This window comes from Mytilus galloprovincialis, chromosome 10 (assembly GCF_965363235.1).
Source record: "Mytilus galloprovincialis chromosome 10, xbMytGall1.hap1.1, whole genome shotgun sequence".
In the NCBI taxonomy this organism is placed as follows: Eukaryota; Metazoa; Mollusca; class Bivalvia; order Mytilida; family Mytilidae; genus Mytilus; species Mytilus galloprovincialis.
Genome location: NC_134847.1, coordinates 66,269,029 through 66,289,966, shown reverse-complemented (window position 1 = coordinate 66,289,966; position 20,938 = coordinate 66,269,029). Strand labels below are relative to the sequence as shown.

Sequence of the window (20,938 nt, the reverse complement as noted above, 5' to 3'; positions counted from 1 at the left end):
CGACAGTTCACATTCTTTAAGAAAGTCCCACTCAGTGTTACATATTATTTAGATTTAACTTCACTATGATAAGTGCTCAAATAAATTTATAAAGATATATTTAAATAAAAACAACAAACTAGCATCATGACTGGGTGACCATATCTTGAATACAAGTGATACAGAGTGTCCTTTTTTTCAAATAATGATAATATAAAATTGAAAAGTATACTATTAAGTTAGTAATAAATAGTAAGTACAATATATATACCTACATGACCTATACATGCTATATATGAAATCATATGTTCACTTTAAATGCTATCTAATCATTGCTAATTAACATACTACACAAATCTTAAGCTATGTGTGCCTTTAATAAAATAGACATAGCAGAAACAGTCTCTTTCTAACATGGAATATACTATTATTTTCATTTAATAGATTAACTCAGCAAATATTGTAAATATTTGGGGTCTTTAAATTTGTTTTTATATTTTCTTTGATATGTTTAAACAACTTTAGTTCCCACATGCACCTTGGTTATCATAGTTATGGAGATTTAGATATCTATCTCTAAGTTTGATCAATTTCATATAATTTTATAATTATAAATTGTGTATTACAGACTGATTCATTATGTTTTGGTTTTTGGTAAAACAAGAAAGTACATATGATAACAGGTATTGTCTATGAATCTGTGATATTTATAACAGTCATCCAAAGTTTGTTTCCTAACAAACGCTTAACAAGGTTTATTTAATATAGGATAAAAAATAACAACTTCTGTCTCACCTATATCAAACAATAGTCATGATTATCAAAAAAGGTTCTGCCCGACAGTTCACATTCTTTAAGAAAGTCCCACTCAGTGTTACATATTATTTAGATTTAACTTCACTATGATAAGTGCTCAAATAAATTTATAAAGATATATTTAAATAAAAACAACAAACTAGCATCATGACTGGGTGACCATATCTTGAATACAAGTGATACAGAGTGTCCTTTTTTTCAAATAATGATAATATAAAATTGAAAAGTATACTATTATGATGAACTAAGATGAAATACTCCAGTATTAATAAGATATCAAACAGAAGAATAATTCAACCTTAAAGGTGGTTACCTACACGTCTCAAAATTACAAATCTAATTACAGGTGTTTGCTTTTTAGTGTATTTTTTAACAGTCTGTTTATGTACCAACTTTCACCCTTGTTTTATTCTCTTTTGCTTTCTCTAAACTCAGTACTATGACTTGTTTTTCTCTGGCTAGTACGTGTGTCACCTTGATATTGTAAATCTGATTTTTTAATGAGTCTTTCGTCTGAAGATATACTTCTACTTTTTATTCTTTTAGTTTTAGAACTTTCATCATCATGAAGCGAAATACATCTATGAAGTTTTCTGAATTCATCTACAGTCCTTTGTTTACTTGTTTCATTACTTCTCTCATCAAATCTTTTTTCTTTATCATGTTTATCATCTTCTTTAGTTCTCTCCGAGTCAAGTACATTACTTCTACTTTTATGTTTATGTTTTAATTCTTTACCTTCACACCTTTTCTCCTTTTTGTCTTCTTTGTGCCTAACCCCATGTTTTTTGTCAGATGGTTTTATTTTGGGAATTTTATATCCTTGTTTCAAGCCCTGGTGACAACTTTCAGTTTCATCAAGATGCTGAACATCTGAGTGACACAATTCCACTGTTTTATTAGTTACATTTTCTATCGTTTCTATACCAATGGTTGTATAATTTTCATTATTAACATTGAATCTATTATTTTCAGTATCAGTGCTACTTTCAGAACTTTCCTGTTTGTTATGAGCCTGTTTTTCATAGTCAACTACTCTTGGTGCAATGTTTGTAGATAAATGACCTCTTCGAGATACATAATAAGATTCATCATAAGCTTGCGAATCACTTACACTTTCTGATGCATCGCTAGTATGCATTTCATCTATATTTATGTCATCACCAGAATTTTGTCTTTGTACTCCCTCTTTTTGTATTTCGCAATGTTCAATTGTAATATTAGTTTCACCATGTTTTGGCTGTCTATGCCAAATTCTCATTCTAGCACAAGAACAGGCTAACTTAGATTCTGAAACTTGTCTCAACTGATCACTTTGTTTCTCATAACAATTATCTTCATCAAGGTTTTCAATGTCCACTATATCTATATCAATATCTTCATCACTCTCTTGACTTGTGCGAGAATCTTTTATGACATTTTTGTCTTCTAGTGTTACTAATGCTTTCAGGTAAGATATATCTGAGATATTCGTATCTTTTGAATATGTTTTGAGTTCCTCATATTCAATATCTGTCCTTGCAATAATAGATTTACTTTCAGCGACAATATCTTGCTTTTCTTCAAAGATTCCTTTTTCAGTGTCTTTTCCTTTTCGTACTGTTTTATGATCTTGAATGTTCTCTATGACATTTTCTATAACTTGTTTCCCATTTTGAATTTCTTCTGTACTGGATGTGGCTTTTTGTTTAATTTCAACATATGAATACATATCTTTATTTTTCCTTGATTCTTTCTCTGTGGTTGAAGATTTGCGTGTATGTCTCTGTTTTGCCTTCAATTTTCTTATATTTTCATTAGAATCTGAAACTACTTCATTTTCATTTCCACTCAGATGCAAATCCACTTTATTTGCAGAAATGTGAGGTTTACTTTTAAAATAACTATCTGATTCAACAATTACATTTTTCTTAGTACCCGTAATTTCCTTAATTTCAAAATTCCTCTTTAAGGACAGTTCATTATCATCTTGAATATTTCCAAATTCCTTTTCGTTGCATGACTGATATTGTTTATGATCATGTTTCTCTTTTGATGTTTTCTCATGTTCAAATACATCTTCATGTATTTCATGGTCCTCTATATCACACTGTTTATATTTTGTATGCACAGAATCAGATTTCAAATGAGCTAAACTTTCAGCAGTATCTTTTCCCCTGAATTTTATTCTTTCATCCTTTGAGTCTATTTGTAAAGCACTATATGAATTCTCCTTTTTGTGAACTTGAATATCTTCTACTTCACTTGAATCACTGCTATGTTTATAGCTCAACTGTACACTGTTTCCCTGAGAACTACATTTGCCTCCTGGTTGTAAAGAATCATGCTTTAATACACTTTGGTCTTTTTCGTGCAGTATGTCATTAGCACTTTTTGGTTGTATTTTATCATTTATTGCATGTTCATTTCTGATTGTAAATTGAAGTTTATGTTTTTCTCCCTCCATGGATTTCCTTCTTTTCCTAGCTGTATTTGAATGGCTTTCAGACTGTTCTTTACTGTCATATTTGCCACTAGATTTTTGTAATTCATCAGTATTTTTCTTCCTCTGTTCCTCGGTTGTTGAACTTTTGTCTTCATACTTATGTTTATTAATATGTTTGTCTTCAATGTTACTCCTACTGATATATTTCTTTTCACCTCTTTTATCATCTCTATGTTTCTCACTTTTCTTTTTGTCGTTTTCATTTTTTAGTTCATTATGTTTACTTGTGCTGTTTCCTCTTATTCTACTTCTATCATCAGAATGTTTTCCATCTTTTCTTTTTTCCTCTTTCATGTCTTTTTCATGACTTAATTTATCACATTTTGGCTTTTCTTTATCCTTCAACTTTGTTTCATCCTTCTTACTAAAACGTTCTTTCCTGTCATTAAGCACTTTGACATTTCGCTCCCTATCATTGCATTTCGAATGTTCACTCTGATTATGAATGTTCAATCTTGATTCTGTTATTTTTTTTCCGCCAGTTGATTTGTCTTCTCTATGTTTCTCATCTTTGTGACTGGTTGAAACACGTCTTTTCCTATCCCTAACACCAGAAACAAGTTTATCATCTTTGTGACTTGTAGAATCACGTCTTTTCCTATCCCTAACACCAGAATCCAGTTTATCATCTTTGTGACTTGTAGAATCACGTCTTTTTCTATCCCTAACACCAGAATCAAGTTTCTCTCTTGACAGGTGGTGTTGTGTTTCATCTGGTTTATCATTTCTACATTTCCTTTCATCCTTTACTTTGTTTTTATCTTTAACATTAAATGTTTCCTTATTACATTCTTTTATTTCATCTTCTGAATCGCTTGTTATTTCCCCTTCCTCTATGTCGTCTTCGTCAGCTTTGAGTGTTTTATTAGCACTTGTTTCTTGAATTGTATCTTGGCTTTCTTGTATATTTTTCATACTGTCAGGGTTTAAAACTGTATCTTGGGTTTCTTGTATATTTCTTATACTATCAGGGTTCAAAATTGTATCTTGGCTTTCTTGTTTATTTTTTTTACCTTCAAGGTTTGAAACAGCATCACTTACATTACTTCCTGTTTTTGTTGTAGAGTTTATAAGGTCTATGTTATTAACTTCATTTGGTAATTCAATGTTGGTATCACAAAGAGCTTCCTTTTCTAGCACTTTAACCTTGTCAGATACCTCATTGTCAGTTTTCTCAATATCATGTAAAGTTTTACATTTCTCATCATCTCTCACATTATTCTCTGTGGTGTTTTGCTCTTTATCTGGGTTTTGGCATTTTTCGTTTTCTTCTGTTGTTACCAAATGGTTTTTGGTTGAATGTGATGTGTTATCTAGAACATTTGAATCATCACACATTTTTTCTAATAGGTTGCCATTTTTTGAAGATTCATTATCATGAGTAAACACTTCATCCATATCAGATGTTTTATTTTTACAATAAACATTTTGAGAGTTTGTCTCAGTCACAAAAAAATCATCAAGAGGATTGTAACTTATATCCAGAACACTTTCTGTAGTAGAGGTGACTGATCTAAAAGTATCAAGATTAGAAATGTTTTGGACCTTTTTAACATTATTAGTATTTGTAACCACTTGAATATCATCTATGATATTATCTTGCTGAGGAGAAATGGTTTCCTTAATGTTGTGCTTTCTTCCTTCACTGCTGCTTTCTACTTTCTTTTCTAACTCATTGCTTACATCACTTTTCCTTTTCTTATCTTTGTCACGTTTCTTTTGCTTTTTATGTTTATGTGTTTTTTCTGTAATTTGTGGTGACATTTTCTTACTTTCTTTATAACTGTCAGGTTTTTTAACAGAATCTTCCAAATCTTTGTTTAGAAATGAATCATGCCTAGTTTTAGAACCTGTAGGTGTTCCATCACTATTAACTTCAGCAGAATTATTACTGATTCCTTTTTTCAAAACACTAGCGTTTTTATCATTTTCTTTATCTTTTTCAATTATATGAGATGATTTATTTTCAATTTTGATGTCAGATTCTTTTTTATCATCTTTTCCTTTATCCAATGTTCTAGATTTTAAGTCATCATGTCTATATGGGCTAATTGTTTTATCTTTGTGGCAAATATTTTGGTTCTTTGTGCAGGAATCATTAACCTCTGAAACACTATTTTCATTTAATGCTTGTTCAGAATTTTCACTGGATAAATTAACATTGTCATCAATCATATCTGGGTGTATTTCACTATCAGATTCTTCTGTCTGTGGATTTAATTGAGCTAACATTTCAATTTCCTTCAGGAGTGCCTCCCTGTCTTTTTGAAGGTCAAATAAATGTTCAGTATCCAATTCATTATCATCTTCATCATCAATAGATTCATCATTCTGATCAGTCTTTTGTTCCTTTCTTCGCTTTATACTTTTCTCTTTAGTATCTTCTTTCTTTAAGAATTCATGTCTTTTATCTTTCTCAGTGTGTTTTTGGCGAGATGACTCTTTCTTTGAAAGTTTTAGTGATTTACTTTTATCTAAATGTTTAGATGAATGACTAAAATCTCTATCAATTGATTTGTGTTTAGAAGTAATTACAACACATGATTTTAATTTTGAAGAGCTTTCTACTTCTAAAACCTTGTCATCATTTCTACTGCTCTTTGGTTTCACATATTTGTTTTCCCCATTGTCTTTCTTGTCAGATCTTTTTTCTGGTGTGATTGTTCTATAGTTCAAGGCATTCCATTCATCAAAATCCTCGTTTCTACTTTTATCAGATGTTAACTTACATTCTTTCTCATACTGTTTCTTGCCATCAGATGATTTCTTCACAGGTGAACTTTTCAAATTACTTCCAATGTTTTTATCCTTACTGCTTAAATTTTTGGAATCCGTTTTATTTTTGTCTTCCATTATTTCTTTACTTATACTTCTAGAATGTTTACCTTGCATAGTGTTCATTTCATTGCTTTCCTTTCCATCTATAGTATTAGTAGTTGAGGTAGAATTAGGTTTCTCATTTTGTGGACTTTTTGGAAGTTTGTCCGGTGATATGGACACAGAATTATCCTTTTTCTCAATAGCCTTTTCTGTAGCATTAGTAGTTGAGGTAGATTTAGATTTCTCATTTTTTGGACTTCTTTTGAGTTTATCTGGGGATATGGAAACAGACTTACTCTTTTTCTCAATAACTTTATCTTCCTGATTTTTATTGTATAATTCCCGTTTATCACTATCAGTAATCTTTTTGGGAGATTTCTTCATAGAATATGACTTTTCAGGTGTTCCCCGTATTTTTCTTTGTTTCAAATCACTGTCTGATTCTTCATCTGAATAATTTCGTTTTCTTGATGGGAGTCTGTCCCTCCTTGAATGACGTTCACGAGGACTTTTACTTTGTTGTTTTGAATAACTATCTCTACTATCACTCCTATTTCGTCTGCTGTTATTTGATGAAGACTCATATTTCATTCTTGGAGATCTTTCAAATCTCCTTGGTGATCTCTCATCAATTTTCCTAACCCTCTTAATGGAAGGTGAATCAACCTGTAATGGTCTCTGATCTGGGGTTGAGGATCTTTCCTTTGAGTTATGTGATCTTTGCTTAGTTTCTTTTTCCTTTGATTTTGATTTTGATATTCTATTCTCATCAGATTCGTACTGACTTCCCCTCTCTGAATGTTTCATATCATCATGTTCTGTCACTTTATCTGTTTTAAGATTTGATTTTGAAGACACATGTTTCATTAAATCACCAGACTTTCTACGAAGATCCTTTTTGCTCTTTTGCAATAATCGTCTTGCAGTGTCCTGTTTACTTGAGTGTGGCACTACAGAAGACCCTCTGGCTAATCTTTGGTCTGTTTCATACCTTCTACTCCTTTCATTACTAATCCTTAATCTTTCATTTCTAGCATTTTCATATCTGTATTTCTTTGAATCGCTTTTAACAAGATTTTCTCTTTCTGTGCTATGTTTTCGTTTGCGTGACTGTTTGATGTCATTTCCTATATTCTCCTTATCATCAAAGTGGTACAAATCTGGAATACCACCATCTGCGGCAGTATTTTCTTTTCTACTGCTACCCTGTAAAGCAGGTGGTCTACTGGTACCCTGTAAAGGAGGTTGTATATCCATACTTTGTCTCTCATTGTCACTTGGGCTATTGCTACTTTCTCTTCTTTGTCTAAAATTTTGATGATGCATTCTCTTTCTGAATAAGGACACCCCATCATTTCCTTCACTTCTCCTGAAAATAGACAAATGACAAAACTATGGTACAATACAATTGAACAATCTTTAAATGGCACAAGACAATTAACCAAACTATATATGACTCAAGACAATTGACCAAATTATATTAGAAAAATAAACAACCTTAAGAATAAGACAAATGACTAAACTAAATAAATAAGTTGATGATGATTCTGATAACTATACATGTATTTGCATCAACTTATTCCATTGAAATCATATAATTGTTATCTTTTGTACAGAGTTATACTGTTTTGTCATTTATTTTATTTTAAAGCTGTAAAACCAAATGCATATGAATTGTCTGGTTGTGAGGCATATGATCTAGCTTATAGGGAGATATACCATTTCTTTATTTTTGATAGATTTCAAAAGTGTTTTTTTTTTTAACTGATTTTTTTTTCTATAATTCTTGCCTCAGTGCAAGTATACAAATTTAGAAACCTCTGTAAAAATTTACAATTTTATAGCATTAGTGTAAACATTGTATCAAGTCTAGTTATTCTGCCATATGTGTGATGAGGTCATCATAGACACATAATTCAGAACAACATGTATGTATCGTATTCAGCAAAACAATAATCCTGTCATCATTAAGCACCAGAAAAAAATAATGAAAACAAATTCTTAACATTCTAATTTTCATAATAGAATTTTTGAAATCTACATCATTTGGTACAGGTCCTATAAAATATAGTACTAATCCATTACAGGTATATATATATGTATGTTGTTGGACTATAGATGTTATCCCAAATTTTATTCTTATAAATCTGCAATAACTGACTGAAAAATGTACAGGATATCATATCATACTACAATTATGTTCTAATGTCTTGTCTGCTTAAAATAACTAGAGGCTCTTTAGGCTCACCTTGGTCTATGTGAATATTAAACAAAGGAAGCAGATGGATTCATGACAAAATTGTGTTTTGGTGATGGTGATGTGTTTATACATCTTACTTTACAAAACATTCTTGCTGCTTACAATTATCTCTATCTATAATGAACTTGGCTAAGTAGTTTCAGTGGAATATGTTTGTAAAAATTTACACAAAATTTTACAAAAATTGTTTAAAATTGACTTTAAAGGACAATAACTCCTTAGGGGGTCCTTAGGGGGTCAATTATTTTTTAGTTCTTACTTTGCTGTACATTGTTGCAGTTTACAGTTTATCTCTATCTATAAAAATATTCAAGATAATAACAAAAACAGCAATATTTCCTTAAAATTACCTATTCAGGGGCAGCAACCAAACTAAGGGTTGTCAGATTCATCTGAAAATTTCAGGGCAGATAGACCTTGACCTGATCAACAATTTAACCTCGTGTCAGATTTTCTCTAAATGCTTTGGTTTTTGAGTTATAAGCCAAAAACTGCATTTTACCCCTATGTTCTATATTTACCTGTGGCGGCCATCTTGGTTGGATGGCCAGGTCACCTGACACATTTTTTAAACTAGATACCCCAATGATGATTGTGGCCAACTTTGGATTGGTTTGGCCCAGTAGTTTCAGAGGAGAAGTTTTTTGTAAATGATTACTAAGATTTACGAAAAATGGTTAAAAATTGTCTATAAAGGGCAATAACTCCTAAAGGGGTCATCTGACCATTTTGGTCCTGTTGACTTGCTTGTAAATCTTACTTTGCTGAACATTATTGCTGTTTACAGTTTATCACTATCTATAATAATATTCAAGATAATAACCAAAAACAGCAAAATTTCCTTAAAAATTACCAATTCAGGGGCAGCAATCCAACAACGGGTTGTCCCATTCATCTGAAAATTTCAGGGCAGATAGATCTTGACCTAATAAAGAATTTTACCCCTGTCAGATTTGCTCTAAATGCTTTGTTTTTTGAGTTATAAGCCAAAAACTGCATTTACCCCTATGTTCTATTTTTAGCCATGGCCGCCATCTCGGGTCACAGGACACATTTTTTAAACTAGATACCCCAATGATGATTGTGGCCAAGTTTGGATTAATTTGGTCCAGTAGTTTCAGAGGAGAAGATTTTTGTAAAAGTTAACAGACGACAACGATGACAGACGCAAAGTGATGAGAAACGCACATGGCCCTTTGGGCCAGGTGAGTTAAAAAGGGGCACTAGCTACGAGATACTTCAAAAATTTGAATCATAATTTTTTTTATCAATCATTAATGAAAGTGAAATAGTTAAATAATAATTCGCTATAAGCAGCCAGTATGGTTCAATTTTGTCATAATAAACTAGAAATTTGTAATGAAGCGTTTAATATTGAATGAAAATAACTTCTTAATATTATATCGATTAGGTAAAATTATTAGTTTGAAAATGACAAGAGTGCCCTCTACAATATCAATAACAAACATTGCGAAACGTAAACAAACCACCTTGCGCAGGGTTGGCAAAAACCCGGGTTTTATGAGTATTGCCCAGCCCAGTGGGAAATACTGGGAAAACCCGGGTTTTACTGGGTTTTAGTGGGTAATACTGGGCAATACTGGGTAATATAAAATACTGGTCAGAATTTTATAGAGGATTCAGTGATCAAACACAAATGTTATACATTTAAGTTATATATAACCTTTTTTGTTTGTCTGGATTGGTAAAACTGTAAATATAAAGCAAACATTTTTTCTCAAAAATAAATATAACTCCTATTAAGAATTAACAATTATATGTAAGTAAATTAACATTAAAAATGTTTATGTACTGCCCATAATTAGTAAGTAATTATTCAGATTAGAATGAAGATTTGTTTATGTAACAATAATCAGCCCTTTCAATTCTATAAGTGTTAATGGCATGACCCCTTAGGGTGTTTATTTAGCAATATGAATGTATAACATTTGAAATTAACAATTCACTTAAACATTGCAATAATTATTTTTTTTATAAAGATGCTTGGTAATTAATAAGGTTTCCTTTAATAAATGTGAAAATCTTGTATTCTGTCTACATAGAAGGGAATGGAATTGATTTTTTCATTCTTTTAGAAATGACTGTCAGTGGTTATCTGTCTAAATAGTTTAGCTGTAATACTATGAAACTACACCAAGACTTTACTATTTTGTGTTAAAATGAGCTTAGAAAATCATATTGCCCAGTATTGCCCAGTATCCCCAATTTCTGGGAGTATTGCCCAGCCCAGGAAAACCCGGGTTTTCCCACCCGGGAATTCCCGGGCGGGTAATACTTTGCCAACCCTGACCTTGCGAAATCATTTTTTTTTCTCTTATTTCTTGCTTATTGTACTCTATAGTCTGCACCTCTGTCTGGCAGGTTCAATTTTGGAGAATAAAACCATGGATTATACAAGCCTTTTAAAGGTATATAAAAAGTTTAAGTTTTAGAAATCACTCATTTAAAACAAGAACATTACTTAGGCCACACCAGTTTGAATCCTTGTTCGACGGACCCGCCCGCACCTATTTTTTTCAAAACAGATTTTTTTTAATTTTTTTTATATTCCCGCTTGCCGCATGTGGAAATGTAATCATGTCCATTTCCCGCATTGTTTTTTTTGTAAATATTATAAAAAGATATCAACATTTGTTTTTAAAATCACAGTCTAACCTATATACGATTTAAAACATAAAAGCACCCCACCAGACTGTGTAAATATCTGTGAAACACATTTATCCAAAGCAGCCGCTATTAAAAAAGAACAAAAATTGGTTTCTTTCCCCTTAACTTATATTCCCTATAAAAAAATGTTCGTTGTTAAAATAACTTCTGAAGGATTTGCCTTCAACTGCAATTAATTGTAAGCTGGCGAAACAAAACTATCCATAGCCGCTGAATGTTTCACCTGTTCTGATTGATTCAGGGGCCTGTCGTTCAGCAGTTATTGTTTGTTGATGTTGTTCATTGGTATATGTTCCCGTTTGGCTATATAAATTAGACGTTGGTTTTCCTGTTCGAATTGTTTTGGGGTCCTTTATAGCTTGCTGTTTAGTCTGTATCAAAGCCCTGTGTTAAAGGCCGTACTTTGACCTGTGTTTGTTGTTATCAGGTTGAGAACAACCCTCCCTCAGACAAGGGGTCATTTTACTGATGTAGAAAAGAAAATAGAAATACCAAGCATTTGTATAGTTCTTATATACAAAACCTTTGAAAACTTAGAATTTTGTACTCAAAAAGAGGAGAGTTACATCATATTTTAAACAAATTTTTCTTAAAGAGGGGTCCACTTATATTGAATATTAATATTAAACTGTTAAAGTAAAAATGTTAATTTAATATAGTTAAAGTCCAGGAATAATACAAAATTCTTAAACATTTTTTACCATTTAATACCAGAACGATATATAGTTCTTTGAGAAAATATGAGCCCTTTTGTACAAACAAATATGTTATAACTTATATTGATCCCTCAAAACATGTAAAAGGGATATTTATTACATTAAGGGGTTGTCCCCAAGCTGATTATGAATTGGATGGAGAATTGTCTCATTGTCAGTCACACATACATAGACCAGATTTAATTATTTCTTGGTGAACAGGGAAACAATACTTCAGAAATTAAAGAAATGTAAAAGTACAAGTGATAAATCAAGTTTTTATATAGTCAAAACCTACTATTTTTATGTTTACAAAAAAAAATTATAATTGCTCGCCTTTACTTTTTAAGCTTTGCCTCAAAAATTTGCAAATTAAATATTTTTTTATTGAAATTTTCAAAACGCTCGCTCGCCCCAAATTTTTGAGTCCAAAAATTTGTAGAACAAGAAATTAAATTGGTGTGGCCTTATATATTAAAATCTAAGTCTAATTTATTTTTAAATTTCTTTATAAATTTCCTTGCTCTTGAACATCATTGTAAAATGATTTTTTGTCCTATTGGAGATACTTAAGATTTTATTCTCAAGTTCATGTCATATACAAATCAATAGACCACTTTCGAGTTCATCCGTCACCAGAAAAACTGGTCAATTATTCAAGCCTTTATGACGTCATTTACCAGATAGAGGGGATCACGTATATCACTGCAGTATTAATGTTCATCAAGTGTCTTAGTGATTGTCATTGTGCAGGATAAACTAGAATATTTGTTTAGTAAAGTACTTAATTACAATTCTCTAATGACAGCAGTGCTGTTTGTCAATTATTAGAAATTAATTTGCCGAATAATTTGTTCAAATAATATTATAGTTTACCCGGCCACTTGCTCAACATTTGAACAGAAGTGAAGATGCCCCTAAACGCACAAACGATGTTCACTAAAACTAGAGTTTTTGACGGAAATGCATCTACTTAAAACTTTTCTATTGGGTTTGACTTTAAATTAAATATGTTAATGCAATGATAAAATCCTCTTTCAGTTTTTCTGTTACTGGCAAACATTTCATTTATAAGTTCTTGTCAGTTGGACTACTTTTTAATTAAAATTTGTACTTTGATAAACATTCATTCATTTAAGTTCAGTGCATGTTTACCCTTTTTGGTACTATGTCTTTTTGATTAGTTAAGCCATTTCAATTTATATCTTATAGTGTGTCTTTCTGTGTTGTAATGTTACACTTCAATTTAAGGCTAGAGTGAAGGTTGGTATCTAATAAAACATTTAAACCTGCTGCATTTGTTTGCAACTGTCCTAAGTTAGGAACCTGATGTTCAGTTGTTGTCATTCATTGATGTGTTTCTCGTTTTTTAAATAGATAAGACCCTTGGTTTTCCTATTTGAGTTGTTTAACACAGCTGCATTTTGGTGTGAACCAAACTCCTTGTTGAAGACTGTACTTTGACCTTTAATTGTCTCCTTTTTACACATTGTGACGTCGATGGAGAGTTGTCTCCTTGGATTCTTATACCGCACCTGCTTATTTTTAGATATTTACCAAAACTTGGCATGTATAATTTTAATGCCCACTTTTTTTTAAAGGTCTTTTGGTTATTTATACCATAATACATGTACAAACAAAAGAAGACTCTTTTTGAAAGATTTTTTGTATCCAATATCTATGGATTGCTGGTACCTAAGACTAGCTAGTTCCCTGTCTTTTCTCTGTAGCTCTGCTCTGGCAGTTACTAATAAAGCTGAAGAATTCTTCTCTAGTGTCTCTATCTTCTTCTTTAACTCTGTTTCAGTATTACGACTTTCATCCAAGTCTTTTTCTAAGCTGGTTATTCTATCTAAAGCTTCTTTGTAGTTTTTATCAAGCTGTAAAATTATAGTTTCAAAAACCCATTAAAGGACTGTAGCAGAAATGATAGTTAATATCAGTAAATAGTAAGTTGGCCCGAGAACACAGTTATTTCGTAGTGCATTTCTTTTAGACAATAAATTCAAATTAAAAAAATTAAATCACACCTGCTCTTTCTCAAAAATATTTTTACAGTGTAGTGTACTACCAGTGAGACAAATAATATCAAAATTATAGAAACTTCTCCCAGCTCTAACTCAAAATATTGACAATTCTGTGTTAAGGGGGTGTAAAATTCAGTTTGACAGCTTCAGACGTGATAAAATTTGACCTTTTAGAACTGGACCAATTCACTACTTAACATAAAGTTTCAGCACCCAAATTTTGTTGACATGTAATTACATCCCCCTACTTAATATTTCATGCATTTAATATAAAGAAATAAAATGGGAAAGTGTATTAAATAAAACATGCAAGTTATACACTGTTTACACTAGGGACTATATTCGTAGACAACGAAAACCAAAGGACGATAACTGTGTCCTTGGACCAGTTATACTGCACTTATTGGAAGTGTTATGTGTGAATTTATATCATGTATGTGGCAACAGTCAATAGTTCTATAACTAATATTTTATTATATATTTGATTTAAAATTTTGGTTTTCATTAAAAAAAAAAAGTATGTGTCCTCTCTACACTTTTACCAGGATTCACAGAGAAGATAAGAAGGGGCATTTTTCGGACAAATTATTTTATAATTTTGTATACCAGTATGCTCATTTTCACAAATGATGCTGTCCTTTAATTTGTTGTTATATTTTTTGTAGTACAATGTTGTCTAATGTCACTGACTGTGAATGTATTTTCAACCAACCATAAAAAAATTGTATACACTGCTCTCACAAATTGCACATACATGTTGCAATCCTAGCACAAAAATATATCAAATTCAAATCACAGTAGAACGTGAATGTTCTACATTAGTTACTACATGTACATGTATGAATGTGCCTAATAGTTCTTATTATACTCTGCTTCATGTGGTGGATGGTAGTGTTTATATATATATTTATGTTTTAAAAATGTTAGGTTACCTCTTCAAAGTCTTCATGCTTCTGAATATTTTCATCTGTGATCAAATCACCATACAAATCTAGAATACCACAATTGGAACTTTCTTCTTCTATATCCATGATTTAAACAGCAACTTCAATCATTTATGCACTCTAAATTAGGATAAAAAACAAAGATCAATTACATATAAAAGATATACAGTCCAGTAATTTCCAAAATTCAATTCAATATTTTATTGGAAAGAGCACAATAGAGGTGTGATCCAAATACAGACAATTATAATATTAAAACAATATATAAATGAAATAAAGATGCATGCAACAACAAGTCATAAGCTAATTCTTTGTACATTGCATACCATTACATTATAAACTGATTTTGATACCATAAACTTATACATTAGTATTATTCTAAATTTTCATAAATTTACTTATATACACAATATAAGATATGTGTGTATATAAGGTATATGCACAAACTACTGTAAAAGATTATTATCTGATGAAACGGTATATGGTGGTCTCTCAAATCAAGAGCTTCTTCAATATACATACAAATAGATTTTAATTCTTTTTCAGACATGTATAGAATCAAGGATTTGTATAGTGAGAAGGATTGGAATCTCGCGGTATCTCGTTAGTTCTCGAGTATCGTGAGAAGTCATAAACTCGCCACTTAAACCATGATACTGGCTTGTATTGTAAATATCCGGTTTTATCGCTTGGTTAACAACGCTATGAAAATACACATGGTAAGCTACAATCTTACGATCTTTTTACGATATTAGTTTTGTGTAGACTTTATACCGATAAAATAATTCTTATTTCTCTTAAATTACAAAGTGATAATTACCTAAATTGATCAAAAGGAACAGTTGGCGTTTATAAAGTCTGTTTGTGCAATTTTCGTAACAAAATTAAATTAAGTATGTAAATTTGATATTCATACCAGAAAAAGATAAAAATATTGAGTTTTCCCCCTCATGTAACCGCAGTTTTGGTAGTCATTTATTATCTTCATAATTATCATTTACTCAAAGATGTAGATGAAATAGTAATTTGATTGTGACAGCTTGTTGTTTGACTTTCTGTTATTTTAAATAGTTCTTTGTTTTTTTTATTAAATATGCAAGGAACTGTTTGTAATTGAAATTTAATTTTTTGTGGTGAATATAGTTATCCAATTACTTATAATAAGACTAAGAGAGAATTTAACATTACAAAAAATCTTAACTTTTTTTTCAAGTAGTCACTGAACCATGAAAATGAGGTCAAGGACATTGGACATGTGACTGAAGGAAAGTTCGTAACATGAGGCATCTATATACAAAGTATGAAGCATCCAGGTCTTCTACCTTCTAAAATATAAAGCTTTTAAGAAGTTAGCTAACACCACTGCCGCCGCCAGATCACTATCACTATCATGACTATGTCGAGCTTTCTGCAACTTTTGGCTCGACAATAAAAACCAATACAATCAGGACTCTTTGGCCGGTGATTGCTGTGTAGACAGCTGGCGATATTTAAAATGTGTTAATATGTCTTTTGATTATATTGAGTTCAGCCATTTTAATTGATATTTCACAAATTGTCTTTCTGTGTTGTGATGACATCATATATATATATGACACTATTGTTTCAGATATCATAAGGGTAGGTTTGGTACCATTAAAATATTTAAACCTGCTGCATTTGTTTGAACCTTTAAATATTTCTTAAGTCAGGAATCTGATCAGTCAGGGGACTTATATAAATGAGTGATAAAAAATCACTGATTCAAGTAACATTATATCCATTAAGGTTGGAAGTAAGAGTTGTCTTTCTTTAATAATCACCTATTTAAGTAGTACAACATAATCACTAGAAGAACTGATTTAATTTTACTGTAGCTTTAATTTATATATAGAATACTAATGATCTATGGACTAATCATGTTTCGAAACTTATCAGAACCAACATCTGTGTTGTCTTGGATGACCAGGTCATTTCAGGTGATAACCTTGTACTGAATCTAGGATAATGACATAAAAATCACTTGTTTAAGTATCATAGTTCATACCTCAATTTTCTTCCCAAAAATCACTTCTTTAAGTATTCTTATTTTAATAACCCCCTGACAATGAATTTTTATCGCGAACAGTAGAATTTTATTACATAATCTGAAAGATGATGCATGAAACCTTGAACTTTACAGGAATAAAACTCCCACTGCTGGTAAAAATCTGTTAAGAAAGTATCAGTTCATTATTTAAAGCCATAATTATAGCATGTTTACAACTAAAATAGAATTTGCAGCAAAATGATAGCATCAACATGATTAAAGGCATAAATTTAAACCTCAATTTTACTAATGAAAAGATATTATTTAAACCTGTGTGTTTAAATTTTTTGTAAAACTACAAAATCACAATATGTGACATTAAACTTCGAATTTGCTACTCAAATAAGTGATTTAAAAATCACTTATTTCAATAAGTCCCCTAACTGCTGATGTTCAGTTGTTGTCGTTAGTTAGCCCCCAAAAAATATATGTCTGTTTAGGGTTTATACCCAACCGACACTATTTTGAGCGCCAAGGAAATTCGAGACTCATGTGATGAAATAAACATTTTGACACCACTTTTTCCCCCAATCAATAACAAAGGGAAATAATCCAATCATTAAAAAAACAGGTAAACTTGGACCATAGACAACTAGGACCACGGCAAGACAGACAACTCAAAATCATGGCTCAAAAACTAAAATTGAAAAAAATAATAAAATGGAAATAAAATACCGACCTACAATGTACCTACCCTATTTATTTTGATGATGTAACGTTAAACAGACATATATTATTTTTTGGCCTTCACCCTCTTGCTGCGGGAGTGTCACATGTGCCCACACAGACTGTGTCCATGTTTAAATTGGAAGCAGAACAAGTCGCCCCACTGGCAAGTCGCTCCACACCTAATCGCCCCACTTTTCACCAACTAGCCCCTTTAAAAAAATAACGCCCCAACCTGTATCACCAACTCGCCCCACTTTTTAAACACCCAACATGTGAAATTGGTTAAATCGTGTTTACTAATACTCCTGCCAACTCGCCCCACTTAATGGAAAACGGTAATATTTAGATTAATATAAGATTAAAAATAAAAACTCGCCCCATTTAAATGAAAACTAATCTTCACAGAATACAAACAAACCGAAATTTATTTAATGTACAGCAACAGTGAAGCAGACAGGTGATACTTTCACAGGTGGCAAGACTGACCACAACCATGTAGTTCTCCCTGGGACAGCACATGTAAGTTTATACAAAATACAATCACTGACAAGTTGTGGTATGTTAATTGGCATTACTTCATTCATCCTGGTTAATAATAAAATATAAATCTAGATATTATCGTTTTCTTTTAAGTGGGGCGACTTGACAGGAGTAATATTCACGGAATAACATCTTTTTCCATAAGTGGGGCGAGTTGGCATTACTACATTCATCCTGGTTAATAATATATTAATCTAGATACATGTATTATCGTTTTCCATAAGTGGGGCAAGTTGGCAGGAGTAATATTCACGGAATTTAAGTTATATACAACAGGATAACATCTTTTTCCATGAGTGGGGCGAGTTGGCTTTACTAAATCCATCCTGGTTAATAATATGTTAATCTAGATTTTATCGTTTTCCATTCAGTTGGGTGAGTTTTCAGGAGTAATATTAACGGGATTTAACACATTTCACAAGTGGGGCGATTTGGTAATCCAGGTTGGGGCGTTTTTTTTAAAGTGTGGCGAGTTGGTGAAAAAGTGGGGCGATTAGGTGTGGGGCGACTTGCCAGTGGGGCGACTTGTCATGGATTCTTTAAATTTATGTAAGCTTCATCAGTGCTTTATCTTAATAAAAGATTGAAAATAAAAAAGTGTGATATGTTTTTACAATATCTCACATATATGTAACGGTCATTTTGGACACACCGCCATATATATATTGAATGATGTCATTGTTTGGCATGTCACGTCACAATTATCGAGCGGTGGTATTTTCAGGCATATGAAATGAAAACCTGAAAAACAACTGGCAGCAAGAGGGTTAATGTGATTCATACATGTAGAGTGGGGAGCTCATTTTTGCCAGGGACACAATTTCGCCGTTTTATGATTTTGAGGTGTAAACACTTCAAAGGATGGCTGAAATTGAAGAAATATGCCGATAAATTATAATTTTATAACAAATATGATTATCTTTTAAACCTAAACCAAATTAAGGCACTTACTGCAAAAGATCGAAAAACGGACAATGATTTTCGGTCAATTTCCGGAATGAAAAACAGGATTTTCAAAGATTTTTTCTTTAGTAATTTTTTGACTGATTGGCCTAAACTTCTGTTTTTACACCTTTGAAATGTCTGCTGTTCATCTATAATGAAATTTATTTGATAAATATTATATAAAGTTGAAGTTATTTGGTTTTAAATAGATGTGAAAAAAACGGTGAATATGTGTCCCCCATTGACAAAACTTTAGGAAATTTCAAACACCCTTTAATCTAACTTTACAGATGATTATTTTCAAACAAACACGTTTTCAAGCTTGGGAATGTTTTGCATTTGAAGTTATCTTCATTTATATAGAAATATCAGTTTACTTCAAAAACATATAGACCTGAACATAAACTGTAGAAAACATGGAAAGATGTGGCGAAAATGAGCACCCCACTCTATGTGTTTCTTGTTATTTATTTATAGATTAAACGTTGGTTTTCCAGTTTGAATGGTTTTAAACTAGTAATTTTTGGATCCCTTAATAGCTTGCTGCGTGGTGTGAGCCAAATAAATTCTATTATAAAAACAGGTGTGGGGACGTGTAGCCTAGGAATGCCAATAGACCACTTTCGAGTTCATCTATCACTGGAAAAAACTCGTCAATTATGCAAGCCTTTATGAAGTCATTTTCCAGATAGAGGAGACCCCTGTATCTCTGCACTATTACATTCATCAAGCATCTAAGTGATCACCATTCTGCAGGATTAACTAAAAATAATGTTTGTTTTGTAAGTAAGTAATAACAATTCTCTTTTTAACAGCAGTGCTGATTGTTAATTATTAGAATTTAATTTGTCGAATAATTCGAGCAGTACTGGTAGTATTATAGCTTTCCAACCACTCATTCAACATTGGAGAGGAAGTGAAAATGTTCCTAAATGCAGGAATGATGTTCACCTAAACCAGAGTTTTTAACGGAAATGCATAGAACTCGAAAGTTGTCTATTTGATAACTCGATTCTCCATGAATGTGAAGGCTGCACTTCGAACATGTCGAATAATTGAAGAATTTCTCATGTAAGAAATAATAAACGAGATTTTCTTTTAACTCAATCGATGTCATCAAGTCGAATCAAGCTGTCATGCCTGTTGGACTTCAATTTGAAAAGTGAAAAATTTATATGAAGAAGACTGCAGCCTGCAGGATGAATTTTTAAAACTTGTTGGAAATCCCACTTCAGCAAATGTTAAGGAATGATTATATGCATTGTAAAATCTTTTGCAATGTATGGTTTATGATATTGAATATTCTTTTATGTTTACCATTAACATCAATTTGTGTTACCGAACATGTTGATTATCTTGACTTCGTTCCTTGTTTTTACTTTTCTTGTTACCGCCATGTTTTGGTTTAGTTTGAAAATATAATTTTCGAGTCGAAGTAGGATTTAAATATCCGGCAAATCAGCAGAACAAAGTCATATTGAAACAATATGAATTTTATTAACTCAGTTTACTTGTGCATATATTGATTGTTAGCAAAATTCCATCCCATCATATGAAGAGCTAAATAAGTTATAAAGATAAAAATACTTGTTTTACAAATTAGGTGTCCGTGTGACTATACACATGAACATGAAGACTACTGTACGTGAGAGGTTAGACTGGTGATCACGTGGCTGTTGAGAAGACTGGTTGGATTTTTTCACGGAGAAGAATTTTGAGAGTTTTCAGCAATTCCACACTGACATACCCTATTTGCATCACCAAAAACATTTAAAACACATCTCATTTACTTTTAGTAATTAATTACACAAAAATAAGTCAAATAATTCGTTAAAATCAAAAGTGCGAATTCTGCCCGTGCAGAACGAGCTTGAATTTCCCGCCATTAAAAAAGTAAAAATGTAAATTTACTTTAGTGTAACATATTATTCATTAAATTGGAATAAATAATTTTGTAATACTGTAATATCAATTTGCAAATTAAAAAATATAATTAAAAACA

General features: G+C 31.6%; 1 protein-coding gene across 2 annotated transcripts; it reads right to left on the bottom strand.

Moving 5' to 3' along the window:
• Positions 1-225: 225 nt before the first annotated feature.
• On the bottom strand, positions 226-20,343 carry LOC143048155 (uncharacterized). Of its 2 annotated transcripts, none has more exons than XM_076221655.1 (4): positions 20,254-20,343; positions 14,703-14,834; positions 13,439-13,623; positions 226-7,469 (listed from the first exon to the last, which is right to left on the bottom strand). In XM_076221655.1, exons 2-4 carry the CDS (start codon positions 14,799-14,801, stop codon positions 1,202-1,204), a joined length of 6,552 nt encoding a protein of 2,183 aa, XP_076077770.1. In that variant the 5' UTR covers positions 14,802-14,834; positions 20,254-20,343; the 3' UTR covers positions 226-1,201. The 2 variants fall into 2 exon arrangements, with proteins under 2 accessions (XP_076077770.1, XP_076077771.1); XM_076221656.1 differs by having other exon boundaries at positions 20,276-20,331.
• Positions 20,344-20,938: the final 595 nt, after the last annotated feature.